General features: G+C 45.4%; 1 protein-coding gene and 1 long non-coding RNA gene across 3 annotated transcripts; one reads left to right on the top strand and one right to left on the bottom strand.

Moving 5' to 3' along the window:
* The first annotated feature begins 5,948 nt into the window (after positions 1-5,948).
* Positions 5,949-13,003, top strand: BMP4 (bone morphogenetic protein 4). 2 transcript variants are annotated; one of them, XM_020888160.2, is made up of 4 exons: positions 5,949-6,041; positions 9,351-9,475; positions 10,588-10,914; positions 11,874-13,003. In XM_020888160.2, exons 1-4 carry the CDS (start codon positions 5,980-5,982, stop codon positions 12,728-12,730), a joined length of 1,371 nt encoding a protein of 456 aa, XP_020743819.1. In that variant the 5' UTR covers positions 5,949-5,979; the 3' UTR covers positions 12,731-13,003. The 2 variants fall into 2 exon arrangements, with proteins under 2 accessions (XP_020743819.1, XP_020743815.1); XM_020888156.2 differs by lacking the exon at positions 5,949-6,041 and adding an exon at positions 6,054-6,251 and having other exon boundaries at positions 10,535-10,914.
* On the bottom strand, positions 9,503-24,444 carry LOC139035650 (uncharacterized). The gene is made up of 3 exons (XR_011488313.1): positions 24,212-24,444; positions 10,624-10,812; positions 9,503-9,691 (listed from the first exon to the last, which is right to left on the bottom strand). It is a non-coding gene; the product is annotated as an uncharacterized lncRNA (long non-coding RNA).
* Between the last annotated feature and the right edge of the window lie 1,898 nt (positions 24,445-26,342).

Here is a 26,342-nt window from a genome sequence, read left to right as displayed (position 1 = left end):
TTCGGACCAACCTCTTGGTGTCTGAGCTGGGACTTGGCATTGGTGAGAGAGGCGCTCCTTCAGAGCCCTATTTTCTGTATTACTTTCCTGCCCCCAGCCCGTCCCCGGTGCAATCCCCCAAGCCAAGGGCCCCTGGAATCTGGAGATGGACCCTGTTACTTTCTCTGACGCTGGTTCCGCTCCTTTGGGCTTAGTGCATTTTTATCCTATGAAATAAGCATATGGTGTCCCTGACTCCCCCACCCCCAGACTGATGCTCTATAATGCCCAGTCTGAGCCTCTGAAAGAGGCGAAGGAAGGGAAGGGCTGTACACAGTGCGGATGCCTCCCGGAGCTTCTCTTCTGGCCCATTTGTTGCTGCCCTCCTCAGTTTGAGAAAAATGCTGGGGGGCAGCACCTTGCCCCCTACCTTGGGTTGCACTGGTCCCCAGAGACCAGGCCCTGGTGGTTGCCACTGCTTTACTTTGGGGACCCCAGAGTGGATTTCCTGAAGCCACAGGTCCCTTTCATCCCTGCTGTAGACATGGGAACTACAGATTATGCTTCTAGCTTTGTCCCATGCAGCCCCTTGGCTACCTGAGGTGACTGGAAACATTGTCTCTAGCTGGTAGGCTGAGTCAAATAACTTAAAAAAATCATTTTGAAAGGATATTTTCTGTAAACTCTTATTGAAATACAGCACAAGTAGAAAAGTGCACAAATTTCATGTATACAACCTGACGAGTTTTCACGAAGTGAACACCAACAAGCATTTGTTACATCTATAATATATTATACTTGAAGGACATTGGTGAAGAGGATCTCGCTTTCCCAATGACCTTGATATATTTAGGCTATTTGTGAAAATATCCAAGTTTCGTTTATACAATAACAATTTCTTGGGTCACAAACCCCTTTAGACGAAGCTTTCCTTGCAAGAGACTCTTAGCATGAAGTAAGGGGTGACAGTTAGATAGTATTGCCCAGTTGACATCTGGTTGGGAAACCACAACAACTCATTTGATACAGTCTGATGTCCATGTAGGACTATGCTTCTGCCTCCAAAACTGATCCCACAGTGACACTGCATTTTATCCAGGTCACATTGTTCATGCACAACAGGGAGAGAAAGAGAAGAGCGTATATGCTGAGAATGAAGACATTCCAAGGTTTTAACTTTCTTGCTACATTCCATAATAATTTATTTCCAAACAGCATCCCTGCTGTAGAATCAAGTGGGTGCAACTGACTTTTTTTTTTTTTTAAGAAAGGGAGCCTAAAACAGTGAGAAACCAAATATCCTGCACTGTGTACCAATCCCGTGTTCTTTGTCATAACCCTTCCTTGGAAAGGGAGAAATTTCAACACCCATGCCCTGTCTGCCATCCACACGTTAAACAAGTTAAGACATAAAGGCAGTCTTTTCATTTGTATGATCTCTCTGGAGTCTTCATTAGAGTTCTCTGTCTATTTTTGGTCTGTTTTGAAGGATTAAAAATATATTCCAGAAAGTAGCAAGAGAACAATGTAAAGTGTAAGGAACTGAAATAATATTACATTGTATTTTATTAATAAGAAAATATTAGAATCCAATAGTTTTATCTTTGAGTGAGGTGTATCAAGGGTTGACAACAGTCAAATGTCTGGAGAAGGAAAGCTTTATAATGAGGTTTCTATTTCTTCTGCAGACCAGAGAAGAGGAAATGGGGTCACATTTTAGCAAGAAGTATAGAGAAAAATTGCTAAAAGTGAGAGGTGTTAAGGGATCAGAAAAATCAGAGATGGAAAATGCTTTGGATATGTCATCTAATCTATTATTTCCTATTATTATTGCTCTCACTAGTTATGACTGTCTACTTTGACAGGTATTAGTTATCTTGGCAGAAATTATGTTCCTGGGTCAGATCTATACCGATAAATCATAATGAATGTTAATGCAATGAATACAGATTCAAGTAAACAGCCCTCATTCAGTCAATGCCTGAGATGTGTGCAGTACCAATGATTATAAAATCAATGTGAGATATAGCCCTTTCCTTTAAACAGTTTCACTAAATAAAACTCAATACCAGGATGGCTTCTCACCTACTTTACTCATGTAATCATTACCTTTGCAAAATAATAATAGCCAATATTTACTGAACACTATGTACCTGCCATTTTATTACATTAACTCATTTAATGCTTATAAGAACATTATAAAATAGAAATTGTTATTCTCAGATTACAAAGGAGGAAACCAAGACTCTGGAGGTTAAGCCATTTGACCATGATTTTAACGAATGATATATGTTTCTTGATCTTGGGCCCAAGAAAGACCTATGTGGACTCTGGTCCATCCTCATATTTTACAATGAGGAAACAGACCCAGCAGAGGTAAGTAGCCTCTCAAGATCACAGCCTTTTCCTGAGGAAGGTAACATAAGTCTTGCCCTAAGGTGGGTTATGTATAAGAGCAGGAGAAGATAAATTTCTGGGTCATGATTTTGTTCACTGTTCTAAGGACCAAGAAGATATCCTGAAATTCTCTGTGACAGTAAGCTACGAGGATGGAGCTGCTGGTGCCCTGGTCTTGAGAAAGCCTCCAGGACAAGCCATGTTGGTCAGAAACTATGGCCATAGGTATCCACCCTTTTGCAGGCCCAGCTCTCAGCATGTAGAGGTGAAGTCAGATTCAGTTAGTCTGAATTTTGGAGCCACCACCTACTAACTTTGTGACCTTGCAAATTATACAAGCTCTCTAAATTTCAGGTTCTCATCTGTAGAGCCGAAGTTTTATGAGGGTTGCTGTGAGGGCTAGACAGCAAATATGAGACAAATGGCAAATATTAATAAGAGAAAAACAAATGCCACATGTCTCCTGAGATCCTTTATAATCCCAATTCCATAGCTTCAGCAGACACTCAATAGGCAAAGATTTGAAGACTTGATGTGGTTTTTAATCAAGGACTTAGAATGAAGAACTATCACACCTATAGGATTAGATATCCTTTCATTTGCAAAAACCTATTTTGTGTGTTTTGGATGTAGTAATACTATGATTATCATATTTAACAGTTTATAAAGCACAAGCTAGGCATATTCCTTACCTGATTAATAATGTCTAGGTATCAGCCTTTTTGGGGTATCAGCACGGAAATTATAAGACTTTCAAAACAGTAGTTTTTAAGCTTAAGTACACTGGGAATTGGAGAACCTTGTGAAATATGTAGATTTCTGGATCTAGATCTTAGACATCCAGGCCAGGAAATCTGGCCTGCACCTCCAGTCTTGTTCTGAAGCTTATGGCCCTCAGAACATACATTGAGAAAGGCTGTTCTTAGGGCTCACTGTCCAGCCCAATGAACAAATGCCCTCCATTCAGCAGTTAGCTGCAGAGGAGCTCTTGAATAATGATGGATTTCTTTTCCTAATCTATATGCTTTAAAGATACAGTTTCATTTGATCCATCCATATTATGTTCTATAAAAACACCAAGATTCCCAAGTAAACTTGAGATGGGGAAAAGACTGCACTGATTGCCCTCACCAGTTCTGATCACTAGGCTGTAATCAAGTTAGCTCTCTAACAAGTGATTTTTTCTTTGGCATGAGAGAGAAAAAGAGTGAGTGGATAGAGTTGATAATAGATGGTTTGCACCCATCTAAAATGTGGGCTAGAAATAAAGCTGTCTCAATAGAGCTGAAGCTGAGTTCTCTCTACACACATTGAAAGATTCATATCAGGGTCTCAACAAGGTACGACAGGGGGCTTAATTAGAAACTCCTGGACTATGAGTTTCACAAACTCGGTGGTGGCCCAATGGCCACTTTATTATCTGGGCTTCAGCAAAATGAGATAACAGCTATCATCCAAAAACATTTAGGTTAAAAAAAAAAAAACAACTACTATCGGTGCTTTAAAATAAAATAAAATGAAAGGACATTCTTTTAAGAACAGCATGTCACTGTTGAATTCAAGTTTAAATATTAAGAAGCATATTTTGTTAATGATTAAAACAGTAGTGATTGATTTAGGGGACTTGGTAAACATTTAATCTGTCCTTATTCCTTACTGAAGGAGCACACTGCCTAGTGCCCCAGGATGGGCATTAGGTAACTATTTAATGGAGTTTTAATTTTGTGTTGTTATTAATAATTAATGTAATTTTGATTATTTTGGAAGCTGGATATATATTGTCAGCATCCTTTCAGGGCAATGATATTGCCCTGACCTGTTTAATCAGAGATTCTTAGAGGAAGTGGGCTCAGCAGTGATTTAAATGAAAGAAGGTTGATATTTAATAAAACTTCAATTAAAAATTTAAATCATTTTCAAATTAAAAAGGGTCATGGAAATTATCTGGCCTAATTCTTTCATTATGCAGATGAGAAAACTGAGACCCATGAGAATTAAAGGGCTTGCCCAAAGCTATTCAGCTTGTCTTCCTTGTTTGATGTTCTGTTGGGTTAAAAGACTTCACAGGCCTGACTTGGAAAAGATGGCAGGAGACCTTGGCTCTGCTTTCACAGTTGTTCCTCTGATCTCATGCACTTCCCACCCTTCTGTAACCTGTGTTCCACACAGGAAGTAGTTCCTGTTTTCTAAATATTGGAAGTGTGTGACGGTAGTTTTTATAGAAGAGCTACCTTGGGCCAGTATCTTTTTAAGTTAAGACCTAAATGCTCTGCTTGAGACAGTGAAGGGTAATGACAATCCCAGGGAAAGAAATCCCGCACTTTAGTATACCCATGCTCCATCCTTTAGTATGCTCCTGCCTACCTGGAGCTCTGGGCCGTGACCCTCAGCCTTGCCCTGAAGCCAGACTAGCTCCAGAGCAGAGGCTGTGATTTAATTCAGGGCTCTGGGCGAGTCTCTTTAACCTGGCTGTACTTCCCCTTCAGCGTTTGTAAAACAGAGAGATGATGCTCCATCAGAGGCACTGTGTGAATTTAGCTCCTGTTTGGGAAGGTTTTAAAGCTATACATTCCACCTCCCTGCTAATATGATTAATAGCACTTTCTTAATGGAAAGGGCCAACTCATCTTCCTTCTTCCTTTAAAAACAGACCAACGGGTATCTTCTTGTGTCCCTGTGGCCGTAAAGGTTGTTGCTTCTATAGTTGTTACCTCTTTAGAACATCAGATAGCTGAGGTTAAGGATTCTTAGGTGCACCACAAGTAAACCACAACATCAAAAATCAACAATAACAACAACAAGAATAACTAACTGCCTTGTCAGTTCTTTGAACTTCTGAGTTACAAACAGACTTTTCTGTTTGTGTAAAAACGTGGCCCCATCCTGTCTCCAAGCCACCTCTGTCCTCAGAAGGGTTTGGTCTGGAGGGGCAGAGTGTCTATTAGGGGTGACTTTCTGAGGGTCATCACCAAGGCTTTCCACAAGCTTTAAAAAAAAAAAAGTTTTGGAAGGAAAGTCATCTTTTAATAGCCAAAGAGGTACCTCTTTTAGGCACACAGCTCTGAGCACAGCCTGTTTCTCAACGTTTGGAAATCCTTTAACAGTTTATGGAAGGCCTCCCTTTAAACCAATCCAACAGCTCCTTTCTCCATAACCTGATTTTAGAGGTGTTTCATTATCTCTAATTATTCGGGGTAAATGGTGATTACTCAGTGTTTTAATCATCAGTTTGGGCAGCAGTTACTCCTAAAGTCAGGGAAGCCCACAGACTCCCATGGGTATTTTTGGAAGGTACTGCGACTAGTCGGTGCATGCTTTCTAGTACCTCTGCACGTGGTCCCCAGGTGAGCCCCGATCGCTTCCCAGAGCTGGACACAGCGGCGTCCCAGCTCGGGCGGCGGCAGCGGCTGACTCGGGCGCTGCCTGGGTTTCCGGGACCAGGGCCTGCGAGGCGAGGCCCGGCGGCTGGATGGGAGGATGTGGGCGGGGCTCCCATCCCAGAAAGGGAGGCGAGCGAGGGAGGAGGGAAGAAGGGAGGGGCTGCCGGGGAAGAGGAGGAGGAAGGAAAGAAAGAAAGAGAGAGAGGGAAAGAGGAGGAAGAAGATGCGAGAGGGCAGAGGAGGAAGGAGGGAGGGAACGGGAGCGGAGCTCGGCCCGGAAGCTAGGTGAGTTTGGCATCTGAGCGGAGGGACCCGAGCCTGCGACGTCGCTGCTGATCAGTGCTGAGTATCTCGCCTCTCTCCCTGATGGGATTCCCGTCCGCGCCGTCTCGAGCCTGCTGCGCCCCAATCCTCGGCCCTCGTCCAGGTTCACTGCAGCTGTTCAGAGGTCCCCGGGAGCTGCTGCTGGCGAGCCCGCTACTGCAGGGACCTATGGTGAGCAAGACTAAACCTGGCGAAGGGCGGAGGGGGTTGCTGAGGCGCATCCTTGAGGGGAGAAGTAGGGGATTCTGGTTGTGGTCGAGGCAAATTGTGTCCCCCCCACTACCCAACGATGGTACTAGAGGTTACAAGAGGTAGGGATGCTGGTGCTGAAAGACACTTCCATATACACTATTGCCTCTGCCCAGACCACTTTCTCCGTTCGGTAGCCCCGGGCGATTTCAGCGTTTAGTAGGTTCAGGGCAGGAGAAAGGGGGAGAGGAGAAGCCTTTCGTTGGAGGTCATTGGGAAAGACTGTAGGGTCTTAAGCGGAACATGACGCTCTTGGACTAGCATTTGTGACCGCCCGGCGGGAAGAGTCGGAGAGTAAAGCGAGAGGTGGTTCTGAGCTCCGGAGAAAGTGAGGGGTTTGAGGGGCGTCGAGATGGAGAGAGAACACCTAACCTGGGCGGGTTCGGTGGTGGGAAGCGCAGTTCTGCGGTTTCTGGAGCGTGCGCGCCGCCGGAGGGCTGCGTCTAGGGGAGTGTCACCCAACCCAGCCCCCAGTCGGCTAAAGCCCCTGAGCGCTGGCGAACCGCAGCTGCCCAACACGCCTACTCCACGAGCTATTCTCGTGGACTTGGAGCATCCAGGGAGTCGCTCTTCGATCATTTCATGGTATAGGGTCTGTCGGGACGGTGGCCGGGATCTAGCCGCTCTGGGGACGCAGGTCCCTGGGGTGTCGTGTCCTTTGGAGAGCCGCTGGCGAGATGCACATCGGACGCACTGTTCTTACTGGCCCTTCCGGCCCAGAGCCGATGGGAGAGGGTCCTGGGGTTCTCAGGTCCCTGCAGACCCCTGCCCGCGGGAGCTGCGCCAGCGGCCTTAGACGCTTTCTGGGCACCAATTGGTGGATGGTTAGGATTGCGTTTTATGAGCTTAAGTTTTTGTGAGACATTAAAACCCCGAAAGACATTGAGTTGGTAAACTGAGGCCAACTCTGAACAAACTTTGGAGTTGGGAGAAAACTCGAGCAAGAAAGCAAAAGACAATTGCGACAAGATCCATCCCTGACCCCCAAGAAAAAGTTCTGGAGACGAAAGTGATTTTCGACTTTTATCTCTTAATTAAGAAAATTGGGGGAGAAAAATGTGATTAAAGAAGAATCCTTCTGAATCTGAAATTGAAACACAACTCCCTCTTCCCCAGGTTTCTCGGTTTTAGCGCCGCGCGCTCTCGCGCCGCGCCCTGTAAGATTCTTAGGGTCGGAGGATGGTCTGGGGACTGCGGGGCTCCCGCCCTTTCCACTGTCCCTTCGCCCGCGGGGACCGGCCCTTCTTCGTCTGCTTTCCCCATTTCTGGAGCTCCTCCCACGGGGCATTTTGAGGGTTCTAGGCGTCTCAAAACTCTTTGCTCTTCCAAACCCTTTCGCAGTCAGCCCCAGCCGTGGCTCGGGAGCGGTAAAACCTAAAGCCGGTCAAAAAGCAGCGCGACTGTCGCCGGGTGTGGACCGTCGCGCAGGGGCGCCCGCGGCCTCCGCAACTCGGCCAGTGCGGTGTGTGGCGGCGCTGGGCAGCCGCGGCCGGAGAGAGGGCTAAGCGCTTGATCCTTTCCTCCTCTTCTCCAAGTGCCCCCAAGTTTGCGGGGGAGAGTGAGGTGGGCAACTTGAGCCCTTGAGCTCTGAAGCGACCCGAAGCAGCAACTTGGGTACAGCCCCAGGAAAGGGCAGCCGGTGCTCTGCGCTTTCCAGCGGGAATCGTGGGACTCGGGACCCCGGGGCGGGCCGGGTTGCCGCAGAATTGCGTGGGTCAGGATTTTGAAAAGGTCCCGGGCTGCCGCAGTTGGTAGGTCAGGTTTTTTCTTCTTCTTCTTTTAAGGCCCCCGGGCTGAGCGACCCACGCATGCAGCATCTTTGGTTAGAATCAGAACCCTAGCAATTCCTTGAGCTGTGGGTTGGTAAAATTCTTGAAGAAATATTTGCTGCGACTCTGCAGCCGGTGCAAAGGAGGAAGGGGGTGGGGGAGGAAGTGGCGGGGGAGGAGTAGTGGTTTAAAAAAGACAAGCTGGGGAGAGAGCGAGAAAGAGACGCAGACGCAGAGGTCGAGTGCAGGCCGAAAGCTGTTCACGTTTTCACGACTCCTGGGAATGCGGTGGGATTTCCTTTCTGCGGCGGGTCGGGAGTTGTAAAACCTCCGCGACCTTGAGACCTGAAACATGTGATGCGCCTTTTCTCAGGAGACGCCTCTTTTCGAGTCTGTCGCGAGCCTTGCGTTCCTGCGCCCGCCGCCGTGCCTTGAATGGCCCGCCGACCACTTTCTTTGGGGATTTGCTTTGCTTGGCGGGGGATGGCCGTAGTGCGGAGTTTTTCTCCGTAAAGGAACCGGAGGAAGGAGCCTAGCGGCGGCTTCCTCATCACCTTCCCACACCGATAACCGCCTAAATATCTCCCCCTCCCGCCCCGCGCGACAGGGTCCGCAGCTTTGGGCTGAAAGCTAAAGCGGCTGTCCAGTTCTTCTGGACATTCTCAGGCGTTCGCCAGGGGGTGACTAGCTGTCACTGGGAGCAGTATTTAGCCTCTCCGAGACCCTGGGGAGGAAGTGGGGTGCGCGCGGCGTGTGTGTTTGTGTGTCCCTCAGCGCTTTCCTTTTTAAATGACCCTCGGTGGTGAGGCTTTCGGCGGCTGAGACTCCGCGGCCCCCTATCCCGGCCCCACTGGAGCCGGGCTCGCGCTGAAAGGCGCAGCCCCTACGGTACTCCCCAGACCCTTGGCTTCAGGCCGCTGGCGCGAGGGCCCAGTTCGACGCCCCGAAGGCTACAGGACCACGTCCTCCACGCGCTGCACCCGGAGACCCGCCGAGGGCTCCGCAGAGCGCCACGGCGAGCTCCTCCCGACCCGCTGGAGGCTTGGGGCTGCGGGCGGGGAGGCGGGCCTCTCCGGGAGGAGGTGGGGCCGCGGGCGGGGGCGGGCGCGCGGGCCCTTTCACCGCCCGCCTCGGGGAGGGCGGGCTCCTCCGTGCGTGGGGCGGGGCCTCTGCTCTCACGTGACTCATAGGGGCTGGAAGAAAAACAGAGTCCGTCTGCGCCAGTCTCATTATATTCAAATATTCATTTTAGGAGCCATTCCGTAGTGCCATCCAGAGCAACGCACTGCCGCAGCTCCTCTGAGCCTTTCCAGCAAGTTTGTTCAAGATTGGCTGTCAAGAATCATGGACTGTTATTATATGCCTTGTTTTCTGTCAGTGAGTAGACACCTCTTCCTTCCCTCCTCCCGGGAATTCACTGCCCTCCCCACCCGCGCCCGCCTTGGGTCCCTCCCGTCGGACCTTCCTTCCAGAGTCCACACTCTTCTTTCTGGCAGCGCTGTCGCTTTCTTCTAGGCCGGGCAGCCGCTGCGCTCGGAGCCTACCGGTTCTGGTTAAAGTGCCGCTTGCTCCCACTGGCTCTCTCTCTGATCCCTGAGTTGCAAGAAAGGGGAGCGAGAAGGGGCTGAACAGATGGAAGGTCCTCAGTCCGGGGAGCTGACCGCCCCCCTCCCCACAGGACTGGAGAGCACCCAGTGCCCCAGTGGCGCGCTCCTAGCTGCTTGTCAAAACTCACAGAGGTCGCCCTTGGAATCATCCCCTCCCACACCCCCTTCCCTGGGAGTGAGCGAGAGGGCGCGATCAGATGCTTTTTGCTGGGCATTTCAAACTCCTCAGCCACAGTAAAATAAACCCTCTGGCCACTCGGTACGCTCCCAGATCCTGCCGCCCCGTGTCTTCACCCTGCTCCTGCTTCTCTGCTTTCCCTCCCTCCTCCGAACCAGCTGGAAGTTGTGGAAGTCGGGCTAGGAAGGGCGGAGGAAGAAGGGGGGTGGAGGAGAAGGGAGAGAGAGGCTGAAGGTCTGAAGTGGAGAGGAGAGCGCTGGCATTTGAACTCTCCCTCCCCCACCCTTCTTTACCTTCTCACTGTTAACTGTTTATCCCTAAAGAAGCCAGGCTGAGATCATGGCTCAGATAGCAGTTGGGACAAAAAAAGATTAACAGGATGGAGGCTATCTGATTTGGGGTTATTTGACTGTAAACAAGTTAGACCAAGTAATTACAGGGCAATTCCTACTTTCAGGCCGTGCACGGCTGCAGCTGGTGGTGGTGGTGGGGGGTGTGTGTCGGGGGAGGACACAAACTTGATCTTTCTGACCTGTGTTACTTCTGGCCCCTCTAGCTGTAGCTCTCCACGCCTATGCAGAGACATCTCTATTTCTCTCTAGTTATTGGTGTTTATTTATTCTTTACCCTTCCACCTCCTCCCCTCCCCAGAGACACCATGATTCCTGGTAACCGAATGCTGATGGTCGTTTTATTATGCCAAGTCCTGCTAGGAGGCGCGAGCCATGCTAGTTTGATACCTGAGACGGGGAAGAAAAAAGTCGCCGAGATTCAGGGCCACGCGGGAGGACGCCGCTCAGGGCAGAGCCATGAGCTCCTTCGGGACTTCGAGGCCACACTTCTGCAGATGTTCGGGCTGCGCCGCCGCCCGCAGCCTAGCAAGAGCGCAGTCATCCCGGATTACATGCGGGATCTTTACCGGCTTCAGTCTGGGGAGGAGGAAGAGGAAGAGCAGATCCAGGGCATCGGTCTGGAGTATCCTGAGCGCCCCGCCAGTCGGGCCAACACCGTGAGGAGCTTCCACCACGAAGGTCAGTCCCTACCTGGAATCTGGACTGGGGTGGGGCAGTGGAAGCTCCGGGAAGACGAGGAGTTCAGGTTACATCAGAGCCCCAAATCCGGGAGACTGGGAAAAGAGAGCTGCTTACCTTCAAGAGTCTCCAGAGCTGTGGCTGAATTTATTTTTTGGAGACAGAGGGAAGGGAGGGGTCGGCAAGAAGGGGAATGACACCACTCAGACATGGGTTAGCCCCTGCGGTGTGTTTTAGCTATATCAAAGCTTTTTATGCCAGGTTTTCTGCCTTTTTCTTTTTTTCCAAAGCACCTACTGAATTTAATATTACAGCTGTGTGTTTGTCAGGTTTATTCAATAGGGGCCTTGTAATCCGATCTGAATGTTTCCTAGCGGATGTTTCTTTTCCAAAGTAAATCTGAGTTATTAATCCACCAGCATCATTACTGTGTTGGAATTTATTTTCCTCTCTGTAACATGATCAACAAGGCATGCTCTGTGTTTCCAAGATCGCTGGGGAAATGTTTGGTAACATACTCGAAAGTGGAAGAAGAGGGAGAGGGTGGCTGTGTGCGTGTTCCCTCCTGCCTCTGGTCTGCTGGCCCCCTTCTTCTTTACAACCACTTGTAAAGAAAACTGTGTACACAAAGCCAGGAGGGCTTTCAAAGGGGAGTCTGATGGTGGTGGAGTGAGGAGCTGACACATGGAAATTATTAGACATGTAAAGGAGGTTGGGAGATCCTGTCTGTGGTGCTTGCTGAATGCTAGCTAGGCTTGGCTGGTTTGCTCACTGCCTCATTTATCTGCTCTGTCAAATTAAAGGTGCGCTTATTTCTCCCAAATAGGCTTCCACTATATAAACAGAGTGCACTACGCATCACCCAACTCTTAGCTATTTCTTGACTTTTCAGTCTCTGAAGAAGCTCATGTGCCTTTTTTCCCTGTTCTCTTATTTTTTCCCTCCCCAACGGTGCCTAGAACATCTGGAGAACATCCCAGGGACCAGCGAAAACTCTGCTTTTCGTTTCCTCTTTAACCTCAGCAGCATCCCAGAGAACGAGGTGATCTCATCTGCCGAGCTTCGACTCTTCCGGGAGCAGGTGGACCAGGGCCCTGACTGGGAGCAGGGCTTTCATCGTATAAACATTTATGAGGTTATGAAGCCCCCGGCAGAAGCGGTGCCTGGGCACCTCATCACACGACTACTGGACACAAGACTGGTCCACCACAATGTGACGCGGTGGGAAACTTTTGATGTGAGCCCTGCAGTCCTTCGCTGGACCCGGGAGAAGCAGCCCAACTATGGGCTGGCCATTGAGGTGACCCACCTCCATCAGACACGGACCCACCAGGGCCAGCATGTCAGGATTAGCCGATCGTTACCTCAAGGGAGTGGGGATTGGGCCCAGCTCCGGCCCCTCCTGGTCACCTTTGGCCACGATGGCCGGGGACATGCCTTGACCCGACGCCGGAGGGCCAAGCGTAGCCCCAAGCATCACCCACAGAGGGCCCGGAAGAAGAATAAGAACTGCCGGCGCCACTCGCTCTATGTGGACTTCAGTGATGTGGGCTGGAACGACTGGATTGTGGCCCCACCAGGCTACCAGGCCTTCTACTGCCACGGGGACTGCCCCTTTCCGCTGGCCGACCACCTCAACTCCACCAACCACGCCATTGTGCAGACCCTCGTCAACTCTGTCAACTCCAGCATCCCCAAAGCCTGTTGTGTTCCCACCGAACTGAGCGCCATCTCCATGCTGTACTTGGATGAGTATGACAAGGTGGTTCTGAAAAATTATCAGGAGATGGTAGTGGAGGGATGTGGGTGCCGCTGAGATCAGGCCTTCCTTGGGGACACACACACACACACACACACACACACACACACACCCCATCCACTACTCACCCACACACTACACAGACTGCTTCCTTATAGCTGGACTTTTATCTTAAAAAAAAAAAAGGAAAAAAACTAAACATTCACCTTGACCTTATTTATGACTTTACGTGCAAATGTTTTGACCATATTGATCATATATTTTGACAAAATATATTTATAACTACATATTAAAAGAAAAAATAAAATGAGTCATTATTTTAAAGGTAAACTAAGTTCTTTTTATCTTCAATTCTTTCTCTTTTCCTATACTCCGTCTCTTTTGGAGGAGATTTTTTTTCTGTTAAGGTGGGGTTGGGGTACAGCAGAAGTCAGAGGGTGGTACCTGGGGGTGGTTAAGTTGGAAGACAGGAAATAGATGGTGGAGGATGGGAATTGCCAGGGTGAATTGTTCTCCACTTCTGTTTAATGTTAACAAGGACAAGCAGGCAGCGCCCTCTCCCATCTGGATGGCACATGCCTTGGAGAAACAGTGGGATGAAAGGAGTATGCCAGATTAAAGACTCAGTTTTGGGCTCCTTGTATATCCTCTGCTTTTGTTCACCTGTTAGAGGTGTGTCCCAGCAAAGTGTGATGGATAAGTGTCTCAGCTCTAGGGAAATGGTTCCCACTTCTGCTTTTATGATACCTCAGGGTGTCTCCAATTGCTGCAGGCACCAGTGTTGTATTTTCACACCAAAATGAATTTGCACACTCACATTTTCATGTGTTGGTGTGTGTGTGTTAAACAAGAATTTTTTGGTTGGTTTTGTCTGTGTGTTTTGAGAAGTGGATTTTATCCAAAAAGGCAAATAATCTGCCTTACTTTCAAAAGATTTGGTGATCTGCTATTTTAATATACCACATGGTGGAAAATTCTCCAGTGTCTCTGGACTTTTCCCCCCGTGTCTCCTATTCCCCAGATGAAGGCTTCCATTGAGTTCAAAATTCCAAGAGATGGAGCCAGGTGAGGACTGGCAATGGGGTCAGATACTGAAAGGTCAGAATTTCCAAGTGGGCATTAAGAGTGTCCCACTGAATAGACTCAAATACCAACTCCCTTGATCTGTGCTCTCCTCCCCACTTCCCTGAAGCTGGGCAGTAAGTGATAGACCTGGTGGATGTGATGTTCTGAGCCAGGGTTTATTCAAGCAGAAAGCTCAGTTTGGGGCCAGACTAAAGAAGGAAAATGCTGATGTGCTTGAGCAGTCTGTCCCTGAGTTCAAGGCTGCCAGTGAGGCAGAGAAGTGGCTTTCTGGAAGGACAGGGATATAGGGGCTCAGAGAACCAGAGGACATTTGCATTTTCTTATTCTCCACCAGCAACTACATTATGCCTTGGGATTTTAGTTTGTTTGGGCTCATTTTGTGTGTGTGTGCACGGGCTTGGATGATTTTGGGGCAAAAGCAGTGTGCCTCTGTGTAGTGTGTGGTGTGGGCTGTTAGGAGTGCACTCTTTGTCCTAGGATGTAGGTGTGAGTGGCAGTGGTGGTGCTGTGTGCACCCCCCCACCCCATTCCTGTACGCACACTCTTCCATGTGCTCTTGGGGGTGGGGTGGGTGAAGCAGGACTCATTTTTGTTTTTAATTACTGAAGTCCTACAATCCTCCGAAAGGAGCAGCTTAGTGGAAACCAATAAAAATAGAAGTGGAGCCGTTGCCAAAGCCCCAGCTCCCTGGAGAGCGCAGGTGGAGAGAGGAGATCAGAGCCCCAGGCAAAGGCAGCAAGACTCCACAGTTCCTCCAAAACTCCCTGCGAAGAGGGTTACTTCCCCCCTCCCCCAGCCCCCCAGGTCGCTGCCCCTTTGATTAATGGTAAGGAGGTCGAATAAATCATTTAGGGGAAGCCCATTACGGGTTCCCCTCAGGCAGCCTCGTCTTGTTTTGCCCGTTTTCCAGCAACTTTCTGAAACGTCTGTCATTGAAGAGGAACCTGCAGATCTCTAGCACTTGGGCAAATTATCCAAGGGCAAATCCTGAGCCCAGTGACTGCCAGGCTCCAGTCACTTTCTAGCAACCACCCTCCCCCAGACATCCACCCTCCTCTACTGGCTTATTTTCAGGAATGGATAATGTTGTTTATTTGTTCAGCCAAATATTTGGTCTGGGGAATTTACCGTGAAATTCTGTGAATTGCATATACCTAGTTAACAAAATAGTCCTAATGTCACAAAATGTTAGCATGGAAAACCATGAGCTATGGCCAGCTTTAACTCTTTGAATTCTGTTGGAAGGCATAGTCCAGGAATTGAATGTGTGTGATGATTTAATTTAGGTTTCAGGGTTTTTGTTTGTTTTACACTTTTGACTAATAATGCTCGACCAAGTAACTTACTTACGGAAGCTGTAGGGTGATTCTTGTCATTGTTTTTGGATCAAACCCCATCCACCCACCCCACCGAGTGTGTCCCCCCCCCCCCCCCAGAGAAATGTTCCCATTACTTAAAGAAAGATGGGGCGGGAGCATCACTCGAGTTCAACAAAGTTTTAACCACATCAGAGGAGCTGCTCGGTAGATCCCTGTCCAACCCTTAAACTGGAACTGGCTTCCTAGGAGCTTAAGAAAAAAAAAAAGCTGGGGGAGGGGGTGGCCCACATTCCCCGACTTTCGTTGCATAATTCGCCCTGAACCTGCCAGGTGACCTGCTGACTTTGTTTTCTGTCTTGACTGTGCTTCATTCCACCACCCCCTTGCCGCCGGGCAGCGCCACACTGAGAGGGCTCGGGGCAGCCGAGGAGCTGGCAGCCCCCAAGCATCACCCGGCCTTGGCGGGTTGTCAAGGATGGTGGCGGGCTCCGCCTCCTCCCCACCCCCCCCCCAACAACGCCCCCTTCCGGAGCTCCAGCCCCACTGCAGTGGGGGCGCCAGGGGGCGTCCTCCCCGCTGGGGATCAAATGGTACTCCTGGGGGCTTCTTGTCGCAGCCTCGAGGGCTCCCCGGGTGCAGCCAGATCGCAGGGGTCCCCGTGCGCAGGTGAAGCCGGATCTGATTATCTCACGGGAGTTGTAAACGCGGGTCCGCAGGTTTCTCGCTAAATAGGGTCAAACAGCCATGCAGCGTGTGGAGTCTGGGGAGAAAGCTCGCCTGGGTAGACTCCTGTAAGAGGGGTCGAGATCTTGGGTTTTCAGTGGGGGTGGAGAGCAGGAGTTAGGGAGCTCACCGTGGGCTCACATCTTGGAGAGACTGAACGGGGCACGGGCGGGTGGGGAGCAGAACCGAGGGCAGGCTTTCAGACAGGGCTGGCTCGCTGCCCTCTCAGCTGCCTCAGGACACAGAGCCCAGGGTGGGGGTGCGGGCGGAGGAGGGGGTTTGGCTGAAGCGCCACCAAGCCTTTCCCATCTGTTGGGGAAGGGAGGGGACTAGAGGAGGCTCGGGTGTGCACCAGTGGAGTTGGCTGATTTCTTCCAGAAACGAGATGCCTAAGCCGGTAATACGTGACGGCACCTCAGCTGACCTCCTCTGGACCAGGGAGTCACAATGCCGCCTGTCACTCGCCGCTCAAAGGCCAGAGCTCAGGATGGGGTTAATATTACATAAGGGGAACCTAGGAGAATACAGCTTCTGACCCAAGTCTCCAAACTGTCCTTAATGATGCTTTGGTTTCAGCAAAGAGCAAACTGTGTAAGATATACACACTCTTTTTAAAGTGAAATGCATGCTAAGTCGCTTCAGTCGTGTCCAACTCTCTGCGACTCATGGACGGTAGCCCACCAGGCTCCTTTGTCCATGGGATTCTCCAGGCAAGAACACTGCAGTGGGCTGCCATGCCCTCCTCCAGGGGATCTTCTGACTCATGGATTGAACCTGCCACTCTTTTGTCTCCTGCATTGGCATGTGGGTTCTTTACCACTAGCGCCACCTGGGAAGCCCTTTAAAGTGAAAAGAATTGTGCAAAAACAACGTTGGTGACCTTACATTACCTGAGAATCAGAAGACTGTTAGTATTCCCTAGAGCAGTTTAGGGCTTCCCTGGTGGCCCATAAGGTAAAGAATCTGCCTGCAATGCAGGAGACCTGGGTTCCATCCCTGAATGGAGAAGATCCCCTGGAGAAGGGAATGGCTTCCCACTCCAGAATTCTTGCCTGGAGAATTCCTTGGCTAGAGGGGCCTGGAAGGCTACATTCCATCAGGTCCCAAAGAGTCAGACACAACTGAGTGACTAATATTGAAGAGCTTAAGATAATTGGTGGACTGTCAAGTAAGAAATGATACAGAATTACTCAGGTGAACCATTTGAGATAGACTAGTACAATTTTGAAAACTTAACTGGAAGTAGGTTAAGTGTCAGCAATGGGGCCTGGGTGGTATTGCAAGGGTCCCATTTTTCTATGCTTTTAGCACTTAGTGGCAGAATAAACAAAGGGGTCAGAACTGCAGTGGTCACTCATGAAGAAAAGTGGCTTGTTTTAAGAAAAATATTTGATTGCTCTAATTTTTTTTAAAATCACAGGAAATTTTGAAAGATGAATTAAAAATTCAAGGTGTGCAACACTTAGTCCTAGAAGAAAATATTTCTCACTGAGGAAGCCACTTGAAATCACCAGAAGTCACCTTACTTGAGGAATTAACTGAGTGAAGCAAGTTCCAGTTGTCTCTGCTTTTTCTCTTTTCAAAATATTCTCTAAAAATGCTGAATGTAAATGCTGTTATATAGTTCAAAACAAACAACTCAGAAAATATAATACTGTAGTGCTCACTACTATCAAAATGCTTGTTTCAAAAATGTGATATTTCAGAAAAAGACAGAATGGGACAATAATTTGCTGAGTTACATTTCTTAATTTCTTAAGGCCAGCTTTCGGTAAGTAGGTTTCATCAAATTCTTGAAGAAAAGATCTCATTGATCTCTCTTGACTTTTTATAACTTGATTTCTAACAAAATATTTAAAAACAAGGCCCCTATCATAAATCTTTGAGCCCTCTAGCCAAGGTGCAAGTAGATTCTAGTTTTGCATAGTTTCATTGTCATTACTTTAGCAATATCTTCAGTTTTATTAACTGAAGGCCTGGCCAGCAGATAATTTTCTAAAGGATCCAAAGCACACTGCTTGAGAGTTTAAAACATTGGGCTCTATCATTTACCCCCAAAATTGTTTCTCTGTCCCTCTGGTATCAGCAACTGACTACCATGTACATAGTTGCCCTTGATTCCTTTGAGAAAAGGTATAACTATGTTCATCTCAAAGCTCATGCTAATTTTTTAATCCTTGTCATTTGGTTTTCAAAGCAATTTGTTATTGAGGTAGGACCCAGGGGAAGAGTCAAAGACGTGCACATTATAAGAGAGGGAGGGAGAGAAGGAATTTCTAATTGAATTCAATTTACTTTAGCCTTCAAAAGATGATTATGAAAAACAAAGGAGTGCTCTTTTTCTATGGTAACAACAGGTATGGTTAAAGCTATACCCATTTTCCTTTGAATTCACCTAGGATTCCAAAGTAGAAAAAGATGTATCTTCTAAGAACTTATAAACCTTCTTTAATTAGTCCGTAAGTGCTATATAAAGCAGACTTAACTTCACATCCAGAAAGTTTGGACTCAAAGAGTTAATGTGCAATTATAATACCACATTCCAGTTGCTTAGATGCAACTATCTCTTTCCTCCTCTATTGTTTCTAGTTTTTATTAAAATGAAGTTGGAAACATTTTTATGAGAGCAAATTTACTTATAACTTCCTCATCTTAAAACTATTCCAGTCTTTCTATGTTCTTTTCATTCTTTGCTAATATATTTACAAGTTTTCATAAAGCTTTTATTTTGTGTTCCATTTTTCTTAATTTCAGATAAACATTGTAACCTTAATGTATTTTATGTCTCAAATGAATGGTTTATATCTATGTTAATGTGGATCACCTTTGTGAAAATATGCTGGCTGTAAACAGTCATCCTCTGGTAATTTTACACAGACTAATTATAATAGCAGAGCTGTGGGCATCACTGCGAAATTTCATTAGGATTCTTACCGACTTCTTAAGGCTCAGCATAAATGTTGTGGTCCCAGTATTAAACAGAATGCTCCTTGTTTGTTCTAAGTATCCTAAAAAGTGGGTTACCTGACTATCATAAACTTTTATACTGCAGGACTCATATCCACCTGATTTACTCATTGTGAGCATATATTCTTTTGAGACCTAGAGAAGGAGAGACATGTTAAAGGTCTCTGAAACCTTTAGGTTGAGCAGTTCCCTACTGGATTCAATGTGTGTCCCCCATTTTCTTGCCCTAACTTCTCACACCAGGTTTCCTGGGGATTGAGGGTAATGAAAAAGGGAGGCAGAATTATTTAAACAGAGTAAGTCTGAAACTGAAACTTATTCAGATTACTAGGCTTGGAACCGACCTTGACACTGGCAACCTTCAGATTCCAGTTGGTTGGGGTCAAACACAAATGTCCATTTGCTCAGTGATTTCTACATGCCTCTTTTATGTACATTAACCAGGACAGACAAAGGATGTTTTCCCAGTGGAACTCACTCTTTACGAGGCCTGACCCTCCACAGAGCAAACTAATCTCAGGTGATTTGGGGGTTTTAGGGCACTAAGAACTTTCAGAGCATGGAGAAGTAATTTGTTCAATGGTACCTTAAAAGAGTTAATTTACCTCCAAAAGGTGAGTTTCTTTACTATCTTCCTTCACTTCCTCTGAGATCAGGCTCATTATTTGCATAGCAAAGCATTCCCTTTAGCTGGAAAGAAGGGGGTGGGCACCCCTAACAAGGAGAGTCACTTTTCCCACTGTCCTTCAAAACTCAGGAGTGTGATAAGTGGATTTGATCAACCTTTCCCTTCCCCTAAATTCCAAACTTCAGACTGTTTTGCTGCTTATCTAGTTAGAGATTGACCAGCTTTTCCAGATGGAAGACATACAGGATTTAACATATAGCTGCTGAGAGAACAGATTTGCTAGTGTTGTTTGGGCCAGTTTAGTGTTGATTAGAGTTTTGTGAAAACTCCAGGAAGACAAAACCCAAACATCCCTCCTCCTCTTCTTTATAGACATTGCGTTTTATTTTTAACATAATCCCCAAATAATCAGGGAGGAAATTTTTAATATATTGAAGGTACTCTCCATGGAAATTATACAAATTTGTCTTGATATGTTCATCACTAGGCAATTCTGCTTGTTCTACCCAAACTAAACTACGCATTTAAATCATCTCTGAGGGCCTGCACTGTGCATAGGTTATGGTTTACTTAATTGTCACTTAGCAATTCCACAGAACTAGCTCAAAATTTGTTTTCACTAAATATGCCCCCACCTTAAAGACTCCTCACCATTAAGGACTTTTTAGCATTCTAGAAGACTGAACACTCTGAGGTTCTAATAAGCATGAGATCTATTGTAGTTCTTTTATGTGTCTATTGCTTACAGATTGGGAGATTAATCAGAGAGATCTAAGGGGGAAAACCAGACCTTTAATAAACTCAGTCAATAAAAGGAGCAATTACAAAAATCTGAAAGATTTGCTGCTAGAAACCAGACTGTGATGTTGAGTTGAAACTTAAATTTTTAGCATTTGTGAGAGAGACTAAATCTAGCCATATCTCCCTAAGATCAGTGATGTCGTATGATAAGTCATGGTGACTAAGAAAAGAAAAATCAGGGAAATGTTGGAGGAAGAAAATGACAAACAGGGCAAAATGATCTGTGGTCTCTTATGCAGTATGCCATTCATGGACAATGTTTCTAGGTGTCTGCAAGAGAAGCACGGCTCTGGGGAGAGGAACGTGACGGGGTAGGGGAGAATCAGAAAGACACTTCTATTTTCCCCAGAATAGTTCACAATGAAAGTGTATTTAGGTTGTATGCACCTAATTAAAAATAAGCACCCAGAATTTTAAACAGAAAAGTGTTTAAGATAAGGATGAATTTATGAAGAAATGATCGTATCCTTATGTTTTAATGAGACACTAACTAAAGTCTCCTTAAAAGTATTAAGTAGCACTTTCAAAGATATTCAGGTGGGTTATAAGTGGGGAAAAATAGTTCCCCTGATTTTAGGATAATATAGTCCACTGGCCTGAGAAGATATAAAAATATTATGACAGTTATCAGAAGTCTTTGTTATTAGGTTATCAGTAGGAAAAAAGAGATAGGTGGTATAAGCAGATAGCACAGAAATATTTAAAATATTGTTAGAGCTTAACATCTGAGAAACTAGAAGCAATATAGGAGTAGGTAGAAGAATTAGTAAGAAATGCTACATGGTTAAATATATAATGTGAAAGTGATTTGATATCGATGCAGACACTAAAATTCATACCAACTTCAGAAATGTCTAAACAAAAATGAATTATGCTGACTCTTCAGTTAGGCTCTGGTGGCTCAGAAGGAAAAGAATCTGCCTGTGGTGCAGGAGACCCGTGTTCAATCCCTGGGTCAGGAAGATCCCCTGGGGAAGGAATTGCAACCCACTCCAGAGTTGTTGTCTGGAGAACCCCATGGACAAAGGAGCCTGGTGGGCTACAGTCCATGGGGTTGCAAAGAGTCAGATATAACTGAACGACTAACACACAAACAAGAACTCTTTAATATAAGTATAGGAAAATTGAAGTGCTTATTATCCAACCTATTGAAAAAACACTCAGAGAAATCGAGGACATTGAAGGTAAAGAAACTGGTTTGTTATGTAGCAATTTAGAGCAAGATGTAATAAAATAAATATAAAAGGCAAAATGTAGAGTATGGAATAAAACAAATGTTTGATAAGTATTTACTATAAAATATGTAAATTATGGTTATAATCCAAGGTTCACATAAAGATTTATAGTCAAAGTAACTGAGCAGATGCTTTAAACAAGAAATGGCAAGATTTCCCCATAAACAGCCAGAGAGTATTTTAGTCTTTGTGGAACCAGAGTCACTGGCACAGCTGCTAGACTCTGCCAGGGTTACTTGAACACAGCCATAGAGGACAGTGAACAAAAGCAAGTGGGGTGTGTCCCAATAAAACTTTACTTATGAGAATAACAATTTGAATTTCATGATTTTCACATATTGTGAAATATTACTCTTTGGATTTTTAAAGACTATTTTAAAATGCATCAACTATTCTTAGTTCTTCTTAGAAAAAGAAATGCAAAAAGGCAAAATGATTGACTAGGCCTTACAGATAGCTGAGAAAAAAAAGAGACGCTAAAGGCAGATATACCCATCTGAATGCAGAATTCCAAAGAACAGCAAGGAGAGATAAGAAAGCCTTCCTGACTGAATGATGCAAAGAAATGGAGAAAAAGAATAGAATGGGAAAGACTAGAGATCTCTTCAAGAAAATTAGGGATACCAAGGGAACATTTCATGCGAAGATGGGCACAATAAAGGACAGAAATGGTATGTGACCTAACAAAAGCAAAAGATATCAAGAAGAGGTGGCAAGATTACACAGAACTATGCAGAGAAGATCTTAATGACCTACATAACCATGATGGTGTAACTACTCACCTAGAGCCAGACATCTTGGAGTGTGAAGTCAAGTGGGCCTTCGGAAGCATCACCATAAACAAAGCTAGTGGAAGGGATGGAATTCCAGCTGAGCTATTTCAAATCCTAAAAGATGATGCTGTTAAAGTGCTGCACTCAATATGCCAGCAAAATTTGGAAAATTCAGCAGTGGCCACAGGACTGGAAATGGTCAGTTTTCATTCCAATCCCAAAGAAGAGCAGTGACAAAGAATGTTCAAACTACTGCATAATTGCACTCATTTCATAGGTAGCAAAGTAATGCTCAAAGTTCTCCAAGTAAGGCTTCAATAGTATGTGAAGTGAGAATTTCCAGATGTTCGAGCTGGATTTAGAAAAGGCAGAGGAACCAGAGATCAAATTGCCGTCTGTTGGATCATAGGAAAAGCAAGAGAAGTCCAGAAAAACATCTACTTCTGCTTCATTGGCTACACCAAAGACTTTGACTGTGTGGATCACAACAAACTGTGAAAAAATTCTTCAAGAGATGGGAATACCAGACCACCTTACCTGCCTCCTGAGAAATCTGTATGCAGGTCAAGAAACAACAGTTAGAACTGGACATGGAACAATGGACTGGTTCCAAATTGGGAAAGGAGTACACCAAGGCTGTATATTGTCACCCTGCTTATTTAACTTATATGCAGAGTACATCATGTGAAATGCCAGGCTGGATGAAGCACAAGCTGGAATCAAGATTGCAGGGAGAAACATCAATAACCTCAGATATGCAGATAATATCATCCCTTATGGCAGAAAGTGAAGAGGAACTAAAGAGCTTCTTGGTGAAAGTGAAAGAGGAGAGTGAAAAAGCTGGCTTAAAACTCAATATTTAAAAATCAAAGATCATGGCATCCGGTCCCATCACTTCATGGCAAATAGATGGGGAAACAATGGAAACAGTGAGAGACTATTTTCTTGGGCTGCAAAATCACTGCAGTTGGTGACTGTAGCCACTAAATTAAAAGACGCTGGCTCCTTGGAAGAAATGCTATGACAAACCTAAACAGCTTATTAAAAAGCAGAGACATTAATTTACCAACAAAGGTCCGTGTAGTCAAAGCTATGGTTTTTCCAGTAGTCATGTATGGATGTGAGTGTTGGACCATAAAGAAGGTTGAGCACTGAAGAACTGATACTTTTTGAACGGTGGAGTTGGAGAAGACTCTTGAGAGTCCCTTGGACTTTAAGGAGATCCAACCAGTTCATCCTAAAGGAAATCAGTCCTGAATATTCACTGGAAGGACTGATGCTGAAGCTCAAGCTCCAATACTTTGGCCACCTGATGCGAAGAGCTGACTCATTAGAAAAGACCCTGACCCTGGGAAAGATTGAGGGCAGGAGAAGGGGATGACAGAGGATGAGATGGTAGGATGTTATCACTGACTCAGGGAACATGAGTTTTGAGCAAGCTTCGGGAGATGGTGAAGTACAGAGAAGCCTGGTGTGCTGCAGTCCATGGGGTTGCAAAGAGTTGGATAGGACTGAATGACTGTACAACAAAAATTCTTAGTTTACGGACTGTGAAGAAGCTGGCAGCCTGCTGCCTCCTGGATTTGGCCTAAAAGTAGATTATCAGCCCCTTAATTGCCAAAGCATTTTCTTGAAACAATAGCCTCAAGAGCTCCTCTGTGAGAATAGAATGCTTTTTAGGAAGCATTCCTCCAAGTGTATTTAGGAAGCCCTGGGAACTGTATTACCTTCTGGGAAATGTACAATGAACATTCATGTTTCAAAGGCTTTGACAAGTCTCACAGGGAGAAACCTGCTCAACTTCAGTCAACTCAGGGTTGCCTCAACTCATTCGACCACAGTATACCCTTTTGTTTCAGACCTTCAACCTTATGTGGCCTTTTGCATGATTTGGCCCTTGCTGTCTCTCAGAGGGCACTTTTGGCCTCTTTTTTCCTTGTGAACTAGATATTCCAGCCACACAGACCTCCTTTTAATGTTTAACCACCACAGGGGTTCATTCCTACCTTGGGTGTTCTGCTGTCCCCTCTGCCCAAGAAGTTCTGCTGCCAGACGGAGCCCCCGAAGGCTGTCCTTCTTGTTCAGTTCTCAGCTCTATGTCTCTTTTTCAGTAAAGCCTCCTCTGATGAAATTCTGAAAAGGATGCTTCTAGCATCCCTGATCATGGGATTCAGTCTGTGTTCTTCACTGGGTGTTATATATGAAGTCCTCTGTCTTTGTTTGTGTACCATCTCCTTGCAGCAAGGAGAGCTCCATGAGAGCAGGAAACTTGCCCCTCCTATCTTTGTTACATCATCCTGTCCCAAGAAGTAGTATCTATCTGCAAATAAAATGCAATATAATTTCATTCAGAGAGACGGAAAAAGATACAGAGGGAGAGGGAGTGGGATAAAATATTTCACGGATCACATTTCACATTTTGGGAAATACTGTTTTGTGCAGAAGAAAATGCAAATGATAAACTATCACTTGAAAAGATCCACAGTCTCACTTGCAGTTGCAATGGAAATTAATACAACTTAAGGTTTACATTGCTGCTCAAAGTTTATTCTAAACAACGCATGTAATTACACCCATCAACTGCTTATGTTTCTGTAAAGGGGTCCATTTAACTTTCCTGGGCATACAGGTAAATTTCAATAAAAACTATAAAATTGTTTGTATTCTAATATTTTGGGGAATACACCTCATAGAAATAATATAAAGAGGAAAACTTTTTAAAAAATAAATTGATATCAACGTTGGTTATAATAGTAAAAGATTGGAAATAGTGTTTCTATGGTTGTTAAAAATGACAATAATATAAATTACATCAGCACTTGAACTTCCTTATTGAGCAATATCAAAGGAAAATAGCAGAACAGAAAATATATGTCCTTGAATTACACAAATGTAAAACGTGCACATACCTACTGAATGTAGTTAGACAAGAAATTACAATTAAGCAAGTTAAATTTCGTGTTTGTTGCAGTCTCTTCTCTGTAAGGTTAAAACGTTGACAAAAAAGAAGAGATTGGAGTTTGTCTGCACCAAGGAGAGGAAACCAGTTCTGTACCTGCTTTAATTTGTCTGAGGCTTAAGAGAGAAAACTTAAATATCCTGAATTAAAGGTGGCAAAATTTGTCCTGTTTGGACTTACCAGGTGAGTCTGAGCTTGTGGTCCCAAAGGCAATTCTCACCTAACTCACTTGGCTATCCTCTGAGTCCTTTGAGAAGCAGAAGGTTACTATATAGTATGAAGTATTTGCATTAGATAGAATGCTTTGGTGTAAATTACATGGAAGACACTAGTTCTAACATCTTGAGTTTATTAGCTTTGTTCTGTTGTTTTAAATGGTTAACAAACACTTGCTAGTCAAAACTTTCAAAAGCGAAAGGCTTGGCCATGCCGAGATTAGCTAATGGCCAAGAGGCCAAGAGCCCTGCCCCCTATTTAGCGGGTGCTCTCTGGTCCCAGTGCAGTCTGGAATGAATACCAAAGCACCCAACTGAGTGTTTTATAGCCTAGACTGACTGATCCACAGTAAGAAGATCCATTGGTGTGTACGTGAGCTCCATGGATGAGCACTGGTTGGCGAACTGTTATGTAATTATAGCATTGGGAGTGTCAGGCGCATGACCTAGCCTAGCCTGATAGTTTGCACTTGGAAGTGGGAGTCATAGGACAGTGAGAATTAATTAATGTTTATGAAGACTTGTCCAGATCCATGGAAGAAAAGCACTGTATAAAAGCTGGTACATTAATGTGTTCTGGAAAAAAAATTTTTTTGAAATAAGGTTAGAACTGATTGGGCAGAAATATGATTTCAAAATAACATTCATTTTAATTCTTTTGTAAGTTTTGGGCAAATCCTTTTCTCATTTTATGTCATGTCTGTTTGGGATATAGTGACTATTTTGTCAGCATACAAATTTGAAGAATTAGGATTTGACAGGGCTTATGTAAAACATTGCCATCCTTCTCATCAATAAATAAAATTGTCCAATTCCTATATGTCATTTTACAACTTCTTTTTGGTATGCAGAATATTCAAATATAGTCTCTGTAAAATATATTGACTTATGATCCAGGAATATTTTTCTTTACCAAAGTATAGAGAAACATAGTGGTTTGGCATACTTGAATTATTCAAATAA

This window comes from Odocoileus virginianus, chromosome 6 (assembly GCF_023699985.2).
Source record: "Odocoileus virginianus isolate 20LAN1187 ecotype Illinois chromosome 6, Ovbor_1.2, whole genome shotgun sequence".
Classification (NCBI taxonomy): domain Eukaryota; kingdom Metazoa; phylum Chordata; class Mammalia; order Artiodactyla; family Cervidae; genus Odocoileus; species Odocoileus virginianus.
This window is presented reverse-complemented; position numbering and strand designations above follow the sequence as displayed.